At 45.0% G+C, this 16945-nt stretch overlaps 1 protein-coding gene across 11 annotated transcripts in view; it reads left to right on the top strand.

Moving 5' to 3' along the window:
• ZNF532 (zinc finger protein 532) overlaps positions 1-16233 on the top strand; it is a 54521-nt gene extending 38288 nt beyond the window's left edge. For all 11 annotated transcript variants that reach the window (XM_083465715.1, XM_083465716.1, XM_083465717.1 and 8 more), the window contains 5 exons: positions 663-825; positions 3345-3623; positions 6706-6818; positions 8717-8864; positions 9391-16233. In XM_083465715.1, coding sequence (XP_083321841.1) covers positions 663-825; positions 3345-3623; positions 6706-6818; positions 8717-8864; positions 9391-9885 — 1198 coding nt within the window. In that variant the 3' untranslated portion in view covers positions 9886-16233. The remainder of the gene's footprint in view (positions 1-662; positions 826-3344; positions 3624-6705; positions 6819-8716; positions 8865-9390) is intronic.
• The last annotated feature ends 712 nt before the right edge of the window (positions 16234-16945 follow it).

Here is a 16945-nt window from a genome sequence, read left to right as displayed (position 1 = left end):
AGGAGGAAAGTGCAAAATGAGAATTTAATTATTATTTTTGCCGTTCCTTTCAAACGTTCCTCCGGCTCCCCTTGACGTCCCTCCAATTCTTCAGCTGAATTTTGCTCCGGGTGAAAATTCAGTGTCAGTTCTAATGATAAGTGGCTGGTAATGCTTCCCTTATTAGGAGCAAGAGTCCTTTGTCTGCGTTTATGGAAAGGCACTGAAACCACCAAGATGATTTACAGCCTCAAGGGGTCGTTTGAATGCCCATTGCCATGCAAGCACTACTTTCAGTTCTGCAAAGGTTGTTCTTATGAGCCTTAGAAATGAAAACGCCTGATTGCCGCTGAGTGACCTACATATCTGGGCCTTTTCGGGTATTGCTTCCGTGCATTGGGCTTATGTGTGGTTAGCTTCACCTACAATTTCACACTGCCCTGTGAGGCAGTATGAGGTAGTGGTTAGAGTGCTGGATTAGGACCTGGGAGACCAGGGTCCAAATCTCTACCTGCCTGCTTTCATGTGTAAGCCTCTTTGAGCAGCCCCTTTGTGGGACAGAAAATTGGGGTACGGTTTAAAAACCTATGCCAATAATGCAGTCTTTTGGAATAAATGAAATGCCACAACAGACTGACGTTATGTCTTCAACTGCCTTTTTCTGTGTGTTTTTCTTTTAAAAGGATAATCTACAAATGCTCCATGTGCGACACAGTGTTTACCCTGCAGCCTTTGCTGTATCGCCACTTTGACCAACACATCGAAAACCAGAAAGTGTCTGTCTTCAAGTGTCCAGACTGTTCGCTTTTGTACGCACAGAAGCAACTCATGATGGATCATATCAAGGTGTGTGGGCTTTGTTTGGCAACCATAACGGGGAGCCACCAGAAGTAGATGAAAGTAGGTGTAATGATCTCTGGCAGGCAAGCAAGCCTGTAATGTAATGACTCTCCGGCAGTTTTATGCACGTTTATTTACAAAAAAGACACATCCAGAGCCCGGCTTCTTGCCTGCCCGCATTTACAATAGTTGGTCAGTCTGAATTTTCATCCCTCCTACAGCAGGAAGGATGCCAAATTCCCGCCTTTCCCCTCTTGCCCTTCCGTTGCCATCTGATATTATGCAGACACCAAAACGGGGACTGAGAGACTGGCCTGCCCCCTCCCCACTCCCACTTGACTGACTCAGACCTCTGCTTATCTGCTGATTGCCTAGCAGTGCTCTGGCTGCCGTAGAACTCCGCCTCTTCTTGAGATCTAACAGAGTCTTCCCCAGGAAGGGGGGTCGAACTGCCCTTTCTCGACTCTGTCAGCCAGTTCTCATCTGCAGAGTCAGACCCTCATGCACCTAGTTCGATTTCTGAGTCTAACTCTTCCCCTGCGCTTGGGGGGACGGGGACATTCCTGACACCAGTTTAGATGCCCTTGTAATCACAAGGGGAGCAGGCTTGCAAACGATAAAACTGTGAATGCATGAAACGGCATTATATTCTAGGAACCAGGTCACTAAACTGCTTAACCCAGTACTGTCTACTCAGGCTGGCAGCTGCTTTTCCCCAAGTCTCAGAGCAGAGGACTTTCCCAAATCTTTGAACTGAATAGATCAAAGCCTGAACCTGGACCTTATGCCAGGGGTGCAGTGCAATGCCTTCCAAATGTTGTTGGCCTGCAGCTTTCATCAGCCGCAGCCAGCGTGGCCTGCAGTCATAGATGATGAGAGGTGTCCCAGCCTCTGCGCTATAGTACCACTGAGTTATGGTCGCTCCCTTAATCTGCATAGAATCTAAACTTCATGCAGATTACTATGAAGTTACAGAATCCACTTTCAGAGACTTTTTCTTTCTCTGTTTTATAGGTTAAAAGAAAACAAACACCCACAAGATTTTTCTGGATTGGTGTTTTGAGGCTGACTACTCCTTCTGGTCCCTAGAAGGGACGCGGGTGGCGCTGTGGGTTAAACCACAGAGCCTAGGACTTGCCGATCAGAAGGTTGGCGGTTCGAATCCCCGTGACGGGGTGAGCTCCTGTTGCTCGGTCCCTGCTCCTGCCAACCTAGCAGTTTGAAAGCATGTCAAAGTGCAAGTAGATAAATAGGTACCGCTCCGGCGGGAAGGTAAATGGCGTTTCCGTGTGCTGCTCTGGTTCGCTTAGTGGCTTAGTCATGCTGGCCACATGACCCGGAAGCTGTACGCCGGCTCCCTTGGCCAATAAAGCGAGATGAGCACCGCAACCCCAAAGTCGGTCACAACTGGACCTAATGGTCAGGGGTCCCTTTACCTTACTACTTCTGGCAGTTTCATTCCTTTGAACGTTGGTATTTATAATGATATATATATATATTTATACTAAGGCATTATGCAATCAGCTGCTGTTTCCCACTGGACTTCTGCTTTTAAGCTATTGGCTTTACCGCAGTGATTTTCAGCTTGTGTTCTGGGCAAACCCAGGGATTCCTCAGTGAGATTTTTATCTGTAGCGGACAACCTTGACAGAATATAAGGGGAAAGTCTAGTCTAGAACACTCCCCGCCCCCCGACATGGCAGCTCTCTCTGTGCAAGGTAATGGCGGGTAGGGGGAATTCAGACATGCAGTCCCCCATCTTTGAAGTGGTACAGTCCAGCTGTGTCATGTGGTTTTTGCCGCCTCTGTACATTGGCCTATGGGTGCCATGGATTCGTGAAACTTAATCTACAAGCATTTATTTTATTTTATTTATCACATATCTGTATTCCACTTTTCGTCCAAGGAGTTGAAAGTGGCTTTTGTGGTTCTCCTCCTCCCCATTTTATCCTCCATCAACCCTGGGAGGCTGGCAGTGAGTGACTGGCCGAAGGTCCCCCAGTGACAGAGCTGTCAACTTACAGATTTGAAAATAAGGGACCAGCAGCCTCGAAAATAAGGGATCAGCAGCCAAAATAAGGGATCAACAATTACTTTGATGAAATACATATTTTGTTGCGTGCAAATGGCTTTAGATACCTATTAGGTCCATAAATTACCAAATAGCATATATTCAACACAAAAAAACAGCAACAATTTGTGGTTGACAAAGCACAGCTGGACATAGAAAGGGCCCCATTACCTTCAGTAGCTTATTTAAGGGACATCATCAATAAGGGACAGCAGCGGGATATGGTGCTGGGACAAGGGACTGTCCCGCCAAATAAGGGACGCTTGACAGCTATGCCCAGTGAGTTTTGTGGCAGAGTGGGGATTTGAACCCTGTTGGCTTCCCAGGTCCTAGTCCAACGTGCTAACCACTACACCACACTGGCTTCTCCAGCCTTCCGCCTGCTGGTCATCTCACCTTGTATTCTCTCTAGATAGCAAGTACCACCTTGCTTTGTTCTTTCTTTTTGAATTAGTCTATGCACGGGACGCTGAAAAGTGTCGAGGGGCCTCCGAACCTGGGTATCAGTTTGCCGCTGAGCACGAAGCCCACCACTCAGAACTCGGTCAGTCACAACAAGGAGGACTCCAAATCCGTCAACGGGACAGAAAAGACAGAGAAGAAGTCCCCCTCCCCTGTGAAGAAAGCAGAGCCCCAGAAAGTCCCCAATCCCGGCTGGACGTGTTGGGAATGTGATCGGCTGTTTACTCAGAGAGATGTTTACATATCCCACATGAGGAAAGAACACGGAAAGGTAAATTGCGGGTGTTGAGCGGAGAATTAGAAGATTAGATCTGGGCCGTTTTCAAGTTGTTGACGAGGATGTTTAGCATGGAAAGAATCTGTCCCCGTTAGTCGCCCACCTTGCAACCAAACCAGCAATGAGGTTTATTGATTACACTTACCTGTTGCTGAAAAGTTATTATAAAAGATAATATCCCACCCCTGGCAAAAAAAATAAATCCCTTCACCATGGTGAAGCCCAGGACAAACTGACTGATGTCAATTCTTCATTCTGGAATGGGCTCTTCCTCTCTTTCTAAGCCAGGCCAGGCAGATTTGATTGCATTTTAAGTAACCAGCCACCACACAATTTCAGCGAAAGAAAGGCCACTATTTAGTTTTATGTAAGCATAAATCTAGAGAATAAATAAGATCATGCACGCTAAAAGGGACAGGGTTATGGAGGGAAATAAAATACAAATCAACACAATGGATCAGCCTGGTTTACATTTCCTACAGCGCTGAAGGGAGAGTCAACGCTAGAAATTTTCACGAGTACGTTATTGCCTAGATCCGTTAAATTTTAAGTGCTTTTCCAACTTGGATGGCTTTGAAAGAGGGTTAGACGAATTCGTGGAAGAGAAGACTGTAGAAGACTACCAGCCACAATGGCTATGATGTCCCCTGCACAGTTGGGAGCACATTGCCCCTGAGTGCTGTTTTCCTGGGAGTAACAGTGGGCAGACGGCTGTTGTTTCAGGCTTCTCCTAGGAATCTGGTTGGTCCCTGTGAGAGCAGGTTGTTCGCCTGGTTGAGCCATTGGCCTCATCCGGCAGGCTCTTCTTATGTTCTTAAAGCTGCTGCGATGAATTAGCATGACAGGCGTGCCCTGATTAGTCGGTCCTATTGAGCAGAATGCGTCTGATCCTATTTTTATGCATTTCGAATAGGAGTACAGTCATACCTCGGGTTGAATGTGCTTCGGGATGAGCGCGTTCAAGTTGCGCTCTGCGGCAACCCAGAAGTAACCGAACGTGTTACTTCCGGGTTTTGCCACATGCGCAGACGCTCAAAATGACGTCACACGCATGCGCATAAGCGGCGAAAAGCGACGCATGCGTGCGCAGACGTGCCGTGGCTGGTTACGTTTGCTTCTAGATGCGAACGGGGCTCCGGAATGGATCCCGTTTGCATCTAGAGGTACCACTGTACAGCAAAAAGGGCTTGCAGTAAGTTACTCGGACCAGTGGTGTGGGGAGGTGCAATAAACAGAAAGGCCCCCTGTTCTTACTCCTCACAGATTGGTTTTCCTAGGCTCTGTGGTTTAACCCACAGCGCCACCCACATCCCTGGTCCAAAAATGAGTTTGCATGTGTTAACTTCTTGGTTCCATCTTGGCCACATGTAAAAACCTATATTTGCTTTGTTTGCCATGAATAATAAACCTTAGGTTTATTCTTTCAGTCACCAGTCTTACTAGACTGTTTCCTTGGTCACACTGCTGCAAAATATGTACCAAACTCCAAGCAGGGTGGGCAGGCAGTATGCTCAGTGTGCACAAAAAAGGCACCTCAGAAGAGGAATAGAAACAGAAGTGGAGAGAGGGAATGTAATGGAGTGTCCTGAAAGAGCACTGGCTGGCTGGAACCCTGAGCAGGAACACTCCATACTGTAATATTTTCTTGCAAGTCCCACTTCACTGAACTAATAACAGTCTTATCGACTCCAACCTGCTTTTGGCTCCCCCCTGCCAACGAGGCTTTCAGAGTAGTAAAATTAAAAAGAAGGAAGAAATTTTAAAAGCTCATAATTTTTCATGGTTGATGTTCAGCACAGGCCCCTAGGCAGGAGTAAAACTAATAAAAACCATGTCAGTTTTGCTGCCTTGGGTGGAAGGAGAGAGAGACGTGAGAGAAAGCCATATGGGAAATACCGCGAAAATGTAATAAGCTCAGAGGTGTTGGTAAAGACAGAAGAAAGCTCGTAATAAGCAGGCTCTCATGGGTAGGAGATGCTATAATGAAACACCCATGTAGCAGCTTTCAAAGATGGAAGCTGAAATAAAGCAGTGTGTGTGTGTGTGTATGTGATTTGTTCCAGAGTAGGATAAATTCTCGGATACGGGTCGTTGGTTAAAATGTTTTACTACTTCTTGGGTCATTTATGTAGGTCATCATGCAGCAAGCCTTGTTCAGATCCACTCGCTGCTGTTTATCATTTGTGTTGCGAATGGCTACTAAAGCAACCTTACACAGAGAGCTTAAGGGGTTGCTTAGCAACCTTGGGTTTGGCTTGGGCCTAGCAGGCTTGTCAGCCAGAGGCGAGGAATGCCAGTGATGGATCTATGTCCCGCAGGTGGACTGGTTAAGAGCATCACATAACCTGCTGGACACAGACCTCCTTATATTGCGGTCCAGCAACCAGTTAGACACTTCTGGGACTCACAGAGCAGCGCAAGAACTGCTCTACGTTCTCTGCATCTCGTACCTCAAGGCAGGCTTGGAAGTTCCATGTATCCAACATGGCTCGTAGCCATTTACTAGTCCCCACTTATTTTGGATTGGGGGGGGCGGGGGGGACACTATGGTCCATAGGTCTTGTGAGTCAAATGACAGGTGTGTGAGCCACCTGTTCAGGAAGATCTGAGCACAGGGCATGGAAATAATGCACATGTATCCCTCCATATGCTGCTCTGCATTTAACAGCTGGCTTTTGTGTACGACGCCATTCCTCCTCTCGTTAGCTGATTTCCATTTTGCCTGGTTAATTTCCCCCACTCGATTGACTTCTAGGGCAGAGCAGCTGCAACTGGTAATTGCAAATCTGGGAAACCACACAAGTAGGTCTTTCAAAGCATTGTGTTTGTAGAGCCATCCGGCTACCTATACTGGATCAGAATTAGTAAGGGGGAAGTGGCTTCCATTGCTTTCTAGAAATAATTCGCTGTACAACCCAGCCCTGCTCCCTCTGGTGGACACATCACGTCATAACGGTGCCCTGGGAGGTGTCATGCTCGCGACATTGCTTTGTTTAAGGTAAAGTTTTAAGTTAACTGGCACATATCGTAATGTACCTCCTTTTTAAAAAAACGTTTTGACTTCCTTTCTTTAAAGCAAATGAAGAAACATCCTTGCCGACAGTGCGACAAATCCTTCAGTTCCTCGCACAGCCTTTGCCGCCACAATCGTATCAAGCACAAAGGCATTAGGAAAGTTTATACCTGCTCGTAAGTTCTGCTTTTTAGAGTTCTGCGCAACTATGTTTGTTATAGTCAAAATAAAAAAATTCCTTCCAATAGCACCTTGAAGACCAACTAAGTTACTTCTTGGTATGAGCTTTCGTGTGCATGCACACTTCTTCAGATACACTGAAACAGAAGTTGCCAGATCCTTCTATATAGTGAGAAGGTGGGGAGGGGTATTACTCAGAAGGGTGGTGGGAATGGGTGATTGGCAGATAGCTGAGATGAGCCTGTTGACGACTCTTAACGACTGCAATAGGTCTTACAGGAAAAGGCAAGGGGTGAGAAGGTGAGAAATGGCTTAGTCATGTATAATGAGATAAGAATCCAATGTCTCTGTTCAGACCAGGTCTCTCCATGGTTTTAAGTTTGGTAATGAGTTGCAATTCAGCAGCTTCTCTTTCCAGTCTATTTCTGAAATTCCTTTGTAGTAAAACAGCTACTTTGAGATCTTGTATAGAATGTCCTGGGAGATTGAAGTGTTCTCCTACTGGTTTCTCTGTTTTGTGATTATTGATGTCTGATTTATGTCCATTTACTCTTTGGCGTAAGGTTTGGCCTGTTTGTCCAATATAGAGAGCTGAAGGACACTGTTTGTTATAATAATTCTTAGACCTTTTAAAAAAACAACGACCTGCCCTTCTCTCATTGAGAGGCCAGGTAGCATATCTGGAGACAATCTGCTCTCATTTCAGCCTAGTCTTTAGAGGAAATGAGTCTCCAGGTGGAGCCACACAGTGTTCTTCAACCTTTTGGTCCCCAAATGTTGTTGGACTACAATGCCCATCATTTTCAGCTGGCTTTGCCAGTTGTCGGGAATGGTGGGAGCTGGAGTCCTGCAGCATGTGAGGACCCAGAGTTGAAGAACAAGGTTTTACAGAACCCCGTTCTTGTCTGTCATGTAAGACTGCCTACCACAGAGGATGGATAGCCGACACGGTGCCCTGCAGATGTTCTGGACTACAAATCCCATCATCCCTGCTATCGGCTATGCTGAATGGGCCCCATAGGAGTCCAGAACATCTGGAGGACTCATTGTGGTTTCAAACATCTAGTGGGACCACATTATGTACCCTTGGTTGTAGAGGATTATGGGACAATTGCTAAAGTGCGTTGTCAGCACATGCTTGGTGACAGTACTGAAACCAGAAGTGTGTCCTGGAATGCACCCAGCTGTTTCCTAAGGTAGCTTGTTGCTGGATAAAATAGGTAGCAGCAGTCAAGCTGCTTTTTATGCATCAAATAAGTTAAAATGGCCTGGGTGTATGTATGTGTAAGAGAGAGTGCTCCTATTGTTCTTCAGGTTGAATCTAAGTAAAATGTGTGTGTGTGTTTATTAAAGATTTACTTGTGTTACAAAACAAAGGAAAGTACATATAGCATCTCCATTTTCGGTTCATAGAGTCTTTTCCACTGTCTGTTTACGTTCGGCAACCAAGTACGATGTAATCCCATACATCCTAGAAGATGAAACAAAACAATGGGTGTAGATGGAGATAGATAACATCGGGAAAAGCCCTCCTCTAGTGTACCCATTCCTCCAAAACAAACCAAGGAAAATTCCCACAATACTAACCAAGTTCAAGGAAAAAGCAGGAAAACTGGCCCCATTCCCACTAACTGCCCCGGCCCACCACCCACTATTCCACCCTGCATCCCCAAACCTTCCAAATAAAGACCTGGCAAGCTGAAGGCCTGTATCGCCTCACTGAATTTTACAAAAGTAAATTATATTTTTGAGTACACCCATTGAAATCAGTAAGATCTTAGTTAGCCATGTTCATTCATTTTAAGTTGGGCACTCAAGCACCTGTGGAAACACTGTTAGTACCAACCAGTTTCTCATAACTGTTGATGGTCTGCTATGCATTTTATTCATGCAGGCACTGTCCGGATTCAAGGCGTACTTTTACCAAGCGGTTGATGCTCGAAAAGCATATTCAGCTGATGCACGGCATTAAAGAGCCTGATGTGAAAGAGATGACAGAATCAAGCAATGTAGGACAAAGCGCCGTAAAAGAAGACGCGAAGGTGAGCTCTTATTTGTATGCAAGTCCTGGTCTTTAAAAAGAAACATGGAATACCAGCGAAATAAACTTCTGTGTCCTCTCAACAAATCCGAGTTGGGAGACTTGAAGCTTCTTTTGTCTTTTGAGGGGAAAAGTGAAGAAAGCACTTTGTGACCCGCATGTGTGCAGACACTCGGGTTGCGAACGTGCATCCTGCACGGATCACGTTTGCAACCCGAGCGTCTACTGTAAATAAATAACAGCTGTTGTAAAACCTGTCCTCTGTGTCGGATACACCACTACGTTTTTGAAAGCCATCTAAGGTAGTAACCATCACCACCCCAAACACATACACAAACTTTGGCAGAGTTCCATAAGTTAAATTGTGCCTTGTGTCAAGAAGTGCTTCCCAGTTGGCTGATTCCGAACACGATCCTTAGCTCAACACACACACTTATTTCTAGTGCAGAAGCAGTGAACTTTCATGAGAACAGCTACATGATCATAGCTGGGTTGTTTATTTTAAAACTGATTTGTTCCAACTTCAGGTTCCCAGTCCGAAGCGTAAATTGGAAGAGCCTGTGCTGGAATTCAGGCCCCCTCGAGGCGCCATCACTCAGCCGCTGAAGAAGCTAAAGATCAACGTTTTCAAAGTCCACAAGTGCGCAGTCTGCGGCTTCACGACCGAGAACCTCCTTCAGTTCCACGAACATATTCCCCAGCACAAATCTGACGGCTCTTCGTTCCAGTGCAGGGAATGTGGCCTCTGCTACACCTCCCACGTCTCCCTCTCCCGCCACCTCTTCATCGTACACAAGCTGAAGGAGCCCCAGCCCGTCTCGAAACAGAATGGGTCGGGGGAAGACAGCCAACAGGAGAACAAGCCCAGCCGCGAGGAGGAGTCGTCTGACAGTGCCGTGTCCGACAGGAAGTGCAAAGTTTGCGCAAAGACCTTTGAAACAGAAGCGGCCTTAAACACCCACATGCGGACACATGGAATGGCCTTCATCAAATCCAAAAGAATGAGCTCGACTGAAAAATGACCCTCCCTCCCTCCCCACACGCATATCCCAAAAGCGAGAGAAAGAAGAAGAAGCCTTCTCTACTTCAGAACGTGACTGACCTTTCTTTCTTTCATTCATTCATTTTTGGTACAGAAAACCTGCCACACAATGGAGATAACAGCTCTTCACATGCTGTTGCAATATATTCTGTACTGAAAACAATATCTTCTTCACCTCATCGCTAGAGAGAGAGAGATATATAGAGAAATATATATATACATAGATATATATAAGCCCCCTAAAGACTTTTTTTAAAAAAAAACACTCCACGTGAAATAAAGCAGTATTTGAGTTGAACAGAGTTTGTATATATTTAAACAGATAATTTTTATACTCTTTGTTATGTGTTGGTATTGGTATTTAGTGGGAAATCCTTGTTTCGTTTTGTTTTTCGGTTTTGGTCAGTTGTTTCTGTTTTTTTTCTGGACAGCAAGTTTGTTTTAAAACAGAGTTCTTCATATTAGGGCATTGCTTAGGTTTCCATTAAACCGCTTCGTGGGGGTGGTCCCTTTCTGATGTCACTAAAACATCAAGGGAACATGCCCGTCTGTCCCATAACTCTATGATCATGCTAGAGGTCACATGGGAGGAGCCATGATTCCCCCAGCTCTTTTCCATGTTACCATTATCCTTCCTGGAAACCGTGGTTAATTCTGGCATGGTAAGGAGCTGTACCATGTGTCATTGGACTGCCACACAATCTACAGCTTCTGAAATTGCCAGCGTTGTGTGTGTGGAAACGTTGCACATTGTGGTGGCTCACACACCTTAGCATTGAAGTCATGAGGAAGCCTATGAATATATATATACCCAAGGGAGGATTGACAAAACTGCACTAGAAAGCAAAAGTTAAAAGAAGATAAATGAAAGGCAAGTAGCTTTTTTGTTTGTCTGATTGCTTTGTAGTTACTGGATTTATGCCCCCAAATAACATTCTTAACGATCAGGAGGATTTAGAATAATTTTATTATGGCCTCTTGCATAAACATTATAGGTGCTTTTTTGGAAAATCTCCCCGTATTAATGTGAGAGGGCATTTCCGTGTGTAGACAACACATCGGCTACAGAACCCAGCTGCAGTTTCCTGCAGAAAAGCCCCCCTGAAATAATGGGAGCTGCCCCAAAGCGCTATCCTTCCTTTTCATCACTTCTTACATGTAAGGAATGCCCTGGAGGGTCTGTGCTGCTTGTGTTTTAAGCATCATGCTCTTTTGCTCTCCTCCACTGCACTTTTGAGAGAGGTCCTTGGACTCTTTCGAAAGGCCTGTTGAGGTGCTTCAGTATTTTGCTGCTTAGCTGCTCCCAGTTAAACAAATATGTAGAGTACTGTGAATTGAGTTTACAATGGTGGAGAGGCAGGGAGAAGGATCGTGCGCGGTGTCATTTCTTAAACACTACATTGAAAAACCCGTGAAATGATGTATTTTTTGTTTGATGGAGAAGGCTGAAGCCTGGATACTTGCATAAGATGGTAGGCGGCGCCAGTTTTATGTCAGATCAGGAGCTCGGAGGCGTAGGATAAATTTGTAGCCCCCATTGAAAAGCTAACACCCCGTAGGTCAGACTATGCATCCATTTAGCCCAGTATTGTCTCCTCTTGTTTCGCAACAGCTTTACCAGGATCTCAGGCAGAAAAAGGGTCTTTTCTGTCACCTGCTACCTGATTCGCTTTAACTGAGGCCGCCAAGGATTTGCTTCCCTCTCCTACAGTTTTTGTTTCCGTTGCTTATTGAAACGTAGACTAGATCGGACACCAAAATGCACAACCAGGAATCTGGGAGGCTTTCTAGAGCTGCCTTCCTCTTCCGGGTAGAGTTCTGCAAAAAGCGTGCAGTCCCCACTTTCCCATGGTCACATGGGAAGTCTTAAAGCAAGGACAAGGGATTTGGACAGGTGGGTAGGGCAGCCCACCTGTCCATCATATAATTGACAGGGGGGTTGCCTTGCCCACCTGCCAAAGCTGGCACAGTCCCATCAGTCTCAGCCAGCAAGGCCCAGCGCTGGCAGATGCTGAGAGTTGTAATGATCTGAACCACAGGGAAGGCTGTAATGATCTGGACCACAGTGATCCTTGCAAACCATGGTGTTCTTATAGCAGTTCCTGTTATGTGATTTGGGAATAGCATGGACTGTGGGAACAAGAGGGATTTAGTGCAGCGCTGTGTGTAGGAAGCTGCAATGCTTCTGAATAACCGTTGCTGGAAATCACAGAAGGGGAGAGAGCTCTCGTGCTCACCAGCATTTGGTCAGCCGCTGTAAGAACAGGATGACGGACGAGATGGGCCTGATCCAGCACACCCTTCTCCAGTTCTTAACGTATTCAGCAGTTCGGTTGCATAAACAGTATTCAGCAGTTGTTATAAACAGGGCTTGGTACCTGGCACAGAATCCTGTATCATTTGAAATACTCTTGTTTTACTCTTTTTAAAGCAAGTCTCTAGTTCTCAGAGGATGGCTGTCAAATTCTAAGAAGCCAAAGGACAGTATGAACAGGATTTCCAGTGGCTAGGCTCTAGCCACTAGGAAATGGTGCTTCTGTGTATAGGGTGGTTCTTTGCCACTCGCTGTGACTAGGAGAGACGTTTTAAACCATGCAAGGTATATGAGTATATGGAGATGTGGTTAATTTGCATAACTCGCACAGGTGGCAGAATTCAGTTTTTGTTGATGCAGCGTATACATAGTGCAGGCCTGAATTTGTGTGAGCTATGCTTGACCCTTCATAGCAAGCAATGGGACTTGCCTCTGGTGCTGTGTTGTAATCTGAGGCTTGAGTGATCTCTTAATGATTGGTGAGCTTCTGAGACAGGGTGGCCAAACAAACTATGATTGAGGAAGGGCACTGGGGTCATATGTAATGCCAAGCCAGATCTAAAACAAACCAAATGTTCATAAGCTAGCAGCTAACCATTACTTCAGACTGTGTTTTGCTGGTAGAAGTAAAAAATAGAAAACCAAAATATAGTTAAGCTGCTGGGCAGGCTTCACACATAACACTACGCCATTGTTCAGGAAACCATGGTTTAGCGTTATGTGCAAACCAGGCCAATGCTTTAATGTGTGTTTGAGGATGGTTGTGGTTTGCAGTGGTTGGTTTGTGCACTTAGGAATACATAGGAGTGAGCTGATTTCTAGTGTGTTCCTCTGAATTGGCCACCTAGTGAGTTTCAGCTTCACGTGCCCTTCCTTCCTCACAGTCTCTTGGTCTCGCTCTCCAATTAGTCGAGTAAAGTTTTGAATTCTGAACTACACGGTTACTATTTTCAAGGTTGCTTGTCTTCTGGTTAACACAGACATAAGACAAGCACCTCCCACTGGCTCTTTATGTTGCTTTCAGCTTGTTTTAGCCTCTCGGTTTACATATATGAGAACGAGATGCATTCAGGTGCAAGCAATCGCAGAAATCTGAACTGAGAGGTATGTTGCCAAGGTGATAGATGGAAAGGGTACTATTTGAGCACTGTGAGTCTTTTTCAGAGCGCCATCGTATAGTACCAGGCTGCATCACATAAAGATGAAGGACCATGAAGCACTCTGAATAATGAAACTGTTCTATACGTGAATAATACTACCTACATAGTAGTTCTAATTTTGCAGCTAAAATGTAATTTCTTTTTTAAAAAATAATAATGAAAAAGAGCGAGGCCTGCTGTGTAATTCACACATCTCATAGATTTCTTAAAGGTTCTGGACCATACCAGCAATTATAAAATGTTTTGGAATATTCAGAGTGCTTCACATAAATTATCTCAGTAATCCTTACAACAACCTTGTAAGGTCGGTCAGTATTATTATTATTATTGTCATCCCCAGATTGCAGATGGCTGCATGTTCGGGGACAGAGCTCATATTTAAGGCAAGATTTGAACGTGGGGTTTCTCAGCTCATGGTCTTAACCCTCTGCACTAAACGTACGCTCTCGTCTACTCTGAATTGCACCCAGAGTCTCTTGGGACAAATCGTGTTAGCTCAGTGTTATGCAGTTCCCAGATCGCCCAAATTCTCTACCAAAATGTGTTACGTGGTGGAGTATTTGAGATTAATGGGGAAGCTGGTGGCGTGTGTTTAAAAACACACACCATGTTGCTAGATCTCATGGTTATGGAGTTAGCAAGGATTTGAAGAAGGCTGTCAGTGGTTTCTAGCCTTGATGGCTTTGCTCTGTCACCAGGGTTGAAGCCAATAGTGCTTCTGAATACCAGTTCCTGGAAACTGCAGAAGGGGAGAGTACTCTTGTGCTGGCAGGTTTCCCACAGACATTTGATTGGCCGCTGTGAGAACAGGAAGCTGGACTAGATCTTAAGATCTTCTAGTTTTATTTTCAGCATTTAAGGCAGCTGTCTCCATGCATTTGTCCATGCCGCGCACTCACACCCCCATGCAAGTTTTAACAGACACCCACAAGACTGTGCCTCTTACAAAAAAAAATCAGCCCCGAGATGCCTGCAAAGTACAGTGGTACCTCTGCTTACGTACTTAATTTGTTCCGGAGGTCCGTTCTTAACCTGAAACTGTTCTTAACCTGAAGCACCACTTTAGCTAATGGGGCCTCCTGCTGCCGCCGCGCCGGCGGAGCACGATTTCTGTTCTCATTCTGAAGCAAAGTTCTTAACCCGAGGTACAATTTCTGGGTTAGCGGAGTCTGTAACCTGAAGAGTATGTAACCCGAGGTACCACTGTATATATAAGTCAACTTGCAAAAAGTGCGGCTGGTGGCCACGAACCAAGTGTCTGCAGTAATTAAATGTTCAAACCACTGCCGGTGTACCCATTTTCTTCTGGGCTGGCAAATGCTCCGTACGGAGCCCTCATGTGCAAAAAGCTCCCCCTGGTTTGTGACAGAACGTGTGCCTGAGGTGCTCTGCGTACAAGCCAGCTGCACCACATTGTTGGATTTGTGTGGCTGTTAACAGGAGACACCCTTCGGAGGCAGGTAAGCGATCTTGCACTATGTGCTGATTCTTCCTCCTCCTCCTCTCGTGGCATAAACCTGTTAATTTAGCACCTTTTGATTTGCATTTCCTAAACACTGTCGATCTCCTCAGTGGAAAGTTTGGTGCTTTTGGAGGTGGGGAACACCTCAGAATGTACCTTCTATCGATAACTTGTGTTTTTATGGAAGTACAGAAGAGGTTCCATGCGCTGCCCTTCTTACACTAGGTTGGATTTTTGTGGGTTGCTTTTATACCATATATGTATTCCCTGAACCCAATTTTGTACTTTTTTAGAGGGGGAAAAACACATTGAAAACAAAATGTTCAGTGTATGTACGTATGTATGTATGTATATATAAATATATATATGTATGTATGTATAGGGGGAGAGAGAGAAAGAAAACTGCATGATTATACTGTAGTTAAACGTTCCATTCTTGAAAACCAAGGGAAGGCATCGCTGCTCTCGGGAATTATACATTTTGTCCATAGTTACTTGTATGAAGACACATGTTGTATGTAAATAAATGTGGGGTTCCCCCTCCCACATCTCTTTTGCCCCTAAAGAATTGTGATATTCCGTTATTTATTGAGCAGAGGAAATACTGATCCACTGGTGTCCAAAGGGGGTAGTAGCTGTGTTAAGTCTTTTGCAGCAAAAAAATATCCAAAAGCCTTGTGTGGCACCTGAATCATAAGTTTCCAGCTTGGAGGTTTCCAGATGTTTTGGCCTTCCGTTCCCATCAGCCCCAGCTGGCATAGTCTATACTGGCAGGGGGCTGATGGGAGTTAGAACCCAGAGAACCGGAGAGTTCAAAGGGACCATGAGGGTCATCTAGTCCAACCCCCTTTTGCCCAACGCAAAACTCGAACCCACAACCCTGGGATTTAAGAGTCTCTACCGACTGAGCTGTAGGCCAAAACACTCTGTTGGCAAGAAAGCCGTGTTAGCCTTTAAGGTGCCTCCAGATTCCTTGCCATCTTCTAACGTTTCCCCCGGATATTCTGTCAGAAGCAAAACGAGTTCTCAGTAGCTGAACATTATTTGTTCTTCGCTTCGTTGATGATGACCAGTGAATGCTTGTTATTCCTTTTCTCCCTCTTTTTGTACTCATCAAATATCGGGAGGTTATGGAGAACGTCTTGATTCTACCCTGTAGCTAAATATGCAGGATCCTGTTACACTTCTGTCAGTGATGTATACTAGCTTGTCACTGCCTTTTAAAACTTTTTTAAAAAAAGAAGCTGTGTACCTCTTAAAGCCTCACGCTTGTCGATGTGCACTTTTTGACCTGTGTAACAAATGGGCAGTCACTATGCAGTGATGGTGTTTTATTTTGGGGGGTTTTTTTGTACAGAGTGAATGGAATAATAAAGGTTACCTTTTTATTACGAGACTCTTTCCATTGTTGTTGTTTTGTTTATATTTGTATGGCCTTCCCGTTATCGCAGTCTTCCAAGACAAAATGCTGTTCTAAACTTTATCCCTGCCACCACAATCAAGTACATTTTTAGGCAGTCAAATGCGTTCATTCAGATATATTCTTGAAGCTGGTCTGTACCTTTGTGTGTAAGCCTATGTTGAATTTTCGGAAGTGTATACTTTCGTGATAGCTCTGAAATTGTGGTGCGAGAGCACCATCGAAAGGTAACAATCACCTGCCTTGATCTCTGTAACAAATTGCAGCAGGTGATTTTAAAAAGCACAGAGGAAGTAAGCAAGACATCCAAGCTGAGAAAACACTGAGGCGCAAAGAGCCTTTTTCACGCTATTTGTGCAATTTCCACAGCATTGCATCTGTTTTGCAAGGCGAATTGATCCTTTTTCAATTAAGACACGGTTGCCTTGTCTTCTCACCTAAGGCAAGTGGCCTGAGGCCCTAATATATACCGCCAGGCCTAAAGGAAGAAGTCTAGAGGTAAACGAGGTGTAGAAATGGCTTCTGGGTTCAAACTCCTCCTGCTTCTTTTACTGCCTTTTGCTTCTGTTGCAATAAATATAACTCTTGGATGCTGGGAAGACGTCGCAGAATTCCTTTCTGACCTGAATGCAGAAGAACCCAAAGCTTACGCCGTAAAGAGTAAGTAGAATTTTTTAAAAGTGT

Source organism: Podarcis liolepis (assembly GCF_965112155.1).
Source record: "Podarcis liolepis genome assembly, chromosome: 11".
NCBI lineage: Eukaryota > Metazoa > Chordata > Lepidosauria > Squamata > Lacertidae > Podarcis > Podarcis liolepis.
Note: the sequence above shows the minus strand (reverse complement) of the source record. Positions and strands in the feature narration are given on the sequence as shown.